The following is a 5,415-nucleotide window of genomic DNA, read 5'->3' on the forward strand; positions in this document are numbered from 1 at the left end:
CATGAGACAAAGTATATGTGAACTGCTGTATGAAAAGTGAATTTACTCTGTAAATCTTCACCCAAATCCTAATAAAAAAAAAAAAAAAAAGATGGATCAACCATAAATGTAATAAATGTAAAACTATAAAGATCACCAAATTAAAAACAGGGGTAAATTTAGGGTCCCTACCTTATGGCATAGTCTGTCAGACATTACCAAAAACGTACACACAGCACAAGATAAAGTAGATGACTGGGGCCTTCTAAAAATTAAATTCTGAGGCACATGAAAAGACTTCTCTAAAAGAGTAAAAAGAGAACCTACAGATGGGGTAAAAGTATTTGTCAAAGATGCCACTCCTTGGAAGGAAGTTTGGGCAATCTACTTCCATAGTAATACTGCCTCAGAAACCCAAGGAGGGGTCTCTGTGAGTCGGGTCTGACTCAATGGCACATAACAACAACACAACAACAACATATCCAACAAGGGATTTATTTCTAAAATTTATAGAAAACTTTAATATCTCAACATCAAAAAGACAAATAATCCAGTTAAGAAATGGGCAAAGGATATGAGCACTTCACTAAAGAAGTTATACAGGTGGCCAACAGACACATGAGGAAATTCTCATGATGTTTAGCCTTTAGAGAGATGCAAATCAAAACAACAATGAGATATCATCTCACCCCAGCAATAACAACAAAGTTCAACAAGGCAGAAAATAAATGCAGCAAAGGTGTGGAGAGTTTGGAAGTCTCATATACTGCTGGTGGGACTGTAAAAGGGTACAGCCACTATGGAAAATTGTATGGCATTTCCTTCAAAAATTGGAAATAGAAATACTATTTGATCTAGCAATCCTACTACTAGGTAATACCCTAAAAAGTGAGAGCTGAGACATGAATAGATATATGTACACCCATGTTCATTGCAGCACTACGCACAATATCAAAGAGATTGAAACAACCTAAGTGCCCATCAATGGATAAATGGGTTACCAGGAGCTCTGGTAGCATAGTGCCTAAGCCACTTGACTGCTAACCAGAAGGCTGATGGTTCAAATCCACCAGCCACTCCTCGGAAGGAAGGTTGGCAATCCTACTTCCATAGTGATGCTGCCGTGGAAACCCAAGGAGGGGTTGCTATGAGTCGGGTTTGACTCGACGGCACATAACAACAACAACAACAAACTATGGTACATACATGCAATGCAATACTATGAAACATTAAAGAAAAATAAAGAATCTGTGAAACACCGCATAATGTGGATGGATTTGGAAGATATTATATTGAGTAAAATAAGCCAATCACAGAAGGACAAATATTGTATGAGTCCACTATTATAAAAAGGTCAAGGAAAAGTTTATACCTGGAAGGAAACTTTCTTTGTTGGTTACCAGCAATGGGAAGTGTGGGGAGGGAAAGTTTCTAGCGGGGTAAGACACACATGTTAATTTGGGTGAAGGAAAGGGCAATATGTCAAAGGTGGATGACCAGCACAATATCATTAAGGAAATGGAAGATATGGGGAAGTATATGAGTGATACAGACAATAAAGAACAAAGAAGAGTAAAGAAAATCAAAGACACATGAAAACAATTAGTCCAAGGGACTAATGGGCCGTAGGAACCTCAGCCTACATGATCTTGAGACCAGAAGAACTAGGTGGTGATTGGCTACCATTGCCAACCACTCAGAAAGGGATCGGAATTGGAGATCCTGGATAGAGTGGGAGAAAAAGGTGGAACAAATTCAAAACCATAATAAAAAAGACCAGGCTTGCTGATCTGATACAGACTGGTGAAACCTTTGATACTATAGCCCCTAGTTACTTGTCAGGCTTAGAATTGAACTAGTTTCCATGGCTTAACTTTCACCCAAACAATAAGCAGTCCTAAGAGGTGAACAAGAAACCTGAGGATGTACACTGCTTAGAACAATAAACCATGAGAGACCAGATGTACAGTGTTTGCACAGGGTGAAAGCTCAGAAGGCAAGAATACATAGGAAAGAAGGGCACAGGGAAAAGGTAACCACAGGGAGAAAATGGGAAGACAGCTGTTACATTGTGGGGATTACAATCAATGTAATGAAACAAAGTGGTAATGAAACAAAATGATTGAATGGAAAATGAATTTGCTCTGTAACTTTTCACTCAAATCCCAATAATGAACTTTTTCTTTCTTTTTTGACAGTGACGAAATCTTCCAGAAATTTCTAAGTGGAGTTTATCTTTGGATTTTGTTTGCTTACACAAAGCACCATAGACAAATATCATGAAACAAGAGCAAATTCAAAGTCAAAGAGTTCCTTTAATTAGTAAAGCCTTATTCTTAAAACATGAACATTACTTGCACAGGTTTAGGTAACCTAATTTAAGTGGGGTTTAAGCTGCCAACCTCCCATCCCCCCAAAATTGTCACTGTATTAATCATTCTTCCTGATAACGTGTTCTCCTTCTCACTTTCCTGTAGTCGCAGCTGCCTGGTATCACATTTTAAAGTAGAAAGTGTGTTTTGATAATAGATGTCTTTAGTAACAGGAAGTGACTGCGTAAAAGAAGTTTTATACTGGTGCACTTTATCTTCTCAGCCATCAAGGAAGTAGTGACTGCCTGTAAATGTTTTGGAGACTGATCCCATAAATTTTCCTTAGTTAACAAGCTATTTAAGGATATACTAAGAAAAATTATAAAGAAGGTGTTTTCTTACCTTTAGAGAACGTGGGTTTGTGTGACTGGATATTGTCTCTGGGGTGACTCCTTTTAGATCAGGAGAAACATTCCTCTCAATCAGATCTCGGATTTTATTGTCCAGCTCCATGCTTTCACATCTGACCAGGAAGATATGGGAAAGTCATATTTTACAAAGGTAATAAAAATTATTCAGAGCAGACTGAGTTTGTGAGTGACCTGGAGGTGTAATTCTCTAGCATCTCTAGATCTCTAATCTCATTTTGTTTTCATTAGTCTATGTCATCAGAGCACTTTCAAAAAGAGTATTAGAATTTAATTTTCACTTACGTGCACATTTATACAAAAGAATAAAGTATGATACAGATGAGTTCAGGGGTTTTCAAAGCCTGAGAATAAAAGCAAGAATTGAACACCCACAGTGAGCCAGGTACTTTGCATACACTTTCTTATTCATTGGTCACAAAACTCCACCAAAGCAGTCACTGTTTTACAGACAAACAAACTGGGACCTAGGGAGTTAAGTATTTTACTAAGTTGCATGTGGTCAAACTGCTAAGTATTGGCAAGGCCAAAATCAAATTCAGAGGTGTAGTCATCAATAGGGAGCTCTGGTAGCGTAGTGCCTAAGGCACTTGACTGTTAGCCAGAAGGCTGGCGGTTCAAACCCACTGGCCACTCCTCGGAAGGAAGGTTGGGCAATCCTACTTACATAGTGATACTGCCTCGGAAACCCAAGGAGGGGTCGCTATGAGTCGGGGCCGACTCGACCGCACACAACAACAACAAGGCATCAATAGCCCATCTTTTAACCATTTTTACTGTCTTCAGTTAATAAACTTGAGAAGAAATTTCTAAGCAATTGTTTCTCACCAACTAGAAATATTATATTAGAGTTAAAGAGTATATGGATGCTATTTTAAATTGCTTCATTTAGCTGAAAAATCAGAGTGAATTGCTTACAGTCACATGACCATTAACTGATAACACAGATTTAAACCCAAGCTTCTGACTCATGTCCATTTTTCTTTTCCTTATACTATATTGGCATAATGAAGAAATTATTCAAAACACAACTCACAATAAGAATGAGTAATTTACACAACTTTTCTTTAGGTATTTATTTATTGCCTGCCTCATCATTTATCACTTTCTAAAAATAATCCTTTGGATTTGGGGGAGGGATTCTTTTTAGTTATTTTTTAAAGTTTTTTTTCCCCCCAGTAGAGAATGTTGTGATTTCTTTCATTGTTGTAAAAATACATATAACACAACGTTGGTCAATTCAACATTTATCAAGTGTACAATTCATTGAGATCAATTGCATCAATCATGTTGTGCAACTATCACCAATATATTTGCTAAATTCTCCATTTCATAAATAAAAATTCAATGCTTCCTAAACAATAAATCCAGGAGTATTTCTCAAAGTTGTCTCTAAATAAACATGTGGATAAGGATTGGTAATGTAATAGTATTTCTGTGTGGCAGATAATTCTTTTGGTTTTTGTGCAATTCATACCCTTTCTGAGAGTGGTTCCCTGGGGTGGGGTCTGACAGCCACATTTATAGATACTATTTCACTTTGTTCCCATGGTGATGATTGATTAGACTGAAAATAAACAACTGATCTAAGTTTGCCAGTGAGATTTTCTTCTGTGTGGAGAGAGAGCTGAGAATGAAGCAGACCGGGTAGAAAAACAAAGCTCAGAGATAAAGAGAGTACTGAAATTTTCTAGTTCTGAATGAGCCGTTTCTAAGGCCCAAGGGCAGTGGGGTTTCCATGGCAGAATTCTTGCCTTCTATGCAGGAGAGCCAGGTTCAATTTCCAGCCAAGGAGGGGTCACTATGAGTCGAGTCCGACTTGACGGTACATAACAACAACAAACGTGTCTACAGTAAAATAGGAGCTCTTGTGGTGTGGTACCAGCCACCACCTGTCAGTGGAGGTGTGTATGTTGCTATAATGCTGAACAAGTATAGCTTCCAGATTAAAACAGACTAGGAAGAAAGGCGTACCTCTTAAAATCAGCCAGTGAAAAATCCCATGGACCACAACAGTTTGATCTGCGTCCAATCATGTGGATGGTGCAGCATGGCAGCATTTAGTTCCATTGTACATAGGGTGGACCAGAGTCAGGGACCAAACTTGACAGCAGCTAACAATGACAATAAGGCCTGATAGCTTTCCTGCCCTTGGATTCTATGAACCACCTCAGGTCTTTATAATGAATTAGCTCTCACTCTTTTCAGAAGGAACTCTAGGGGAGCAGTTGGTAAGGCATTTGGTTGCTAACCAGAAGGTTGGTAGTTCAAACGCACCAGTTGCTCGTCAGGAGGAAGATGAAGCAATTTACTTCCATAAGTATTTACAGCCTTGGAAAGCCAACAAGAGTTGCTATGAGTTAGAATCAACTTGATGGCAGTGGGTTTGCTTTTAGTTTTCTTTCTTTTCAGATGGCTTTACTTGGTTTCTGGTATTTACAATTAAAGATCCTTAAATAATACACTTTACCTTCATATTTATAAGAATTTTCAAGCTGTGAAATATCTGTGCCACATGTCCCACATATGATGCCATCCTAAAATATAGGCTACTGTGTCTACAGTAGGAGCTCTGGTAGCATAGTGCCTAAGGCACTTGATGCTAACCAGATGGCTGGCAGTTCAAACCCACTAGCCACTCCTCAGAAGGAAGATGGGACAATCTACTTCCGTAGTGATACTGCCTTGGAAACCCA

At 38.6% G+C, this 5,415-nt stretch overlaps 1 protein-coding gene across 1 annotated transcript in view; it reads right to left on the reverse strand.

The window, feature by feature from the left end:
* Nucleotides 1-5,415, reverse strand: part of TNIP3 (TNFAIP3 interacting protein 3) — a 168,519-nt gene that overhangs the window by 66,768 nt on the left and 96,336 nt on the right. Inside the window, exon 3 of the mRNA XM_007953269.2 lies at nt 2,694-2,814. Within this exon, the coding sequence (XP_007951460.2) occupies nt 2,694-2,814 (121 nt within the window). The remainder of the gene's footprint in view (nt 1-2,693; nt 2,815-5,415) is intronic.

Source organism: Orycteropus afer, unplaced genomic scaffold (assembly GCF_000298275.1).
Source record: "Orycteropus afer afer isolate SDZICR_OR568_19922 unplaced genomic scaffold, OryAfe1.0 scaffold00382, whole genome shotgun sequence".
Classification (NCBI taxonomy): Eukaryota; Metazoa; Chordata; class Mammalia; order Tubulidentata; family Orycteropodidae; genus Orycteropus; species Orycteropus afer.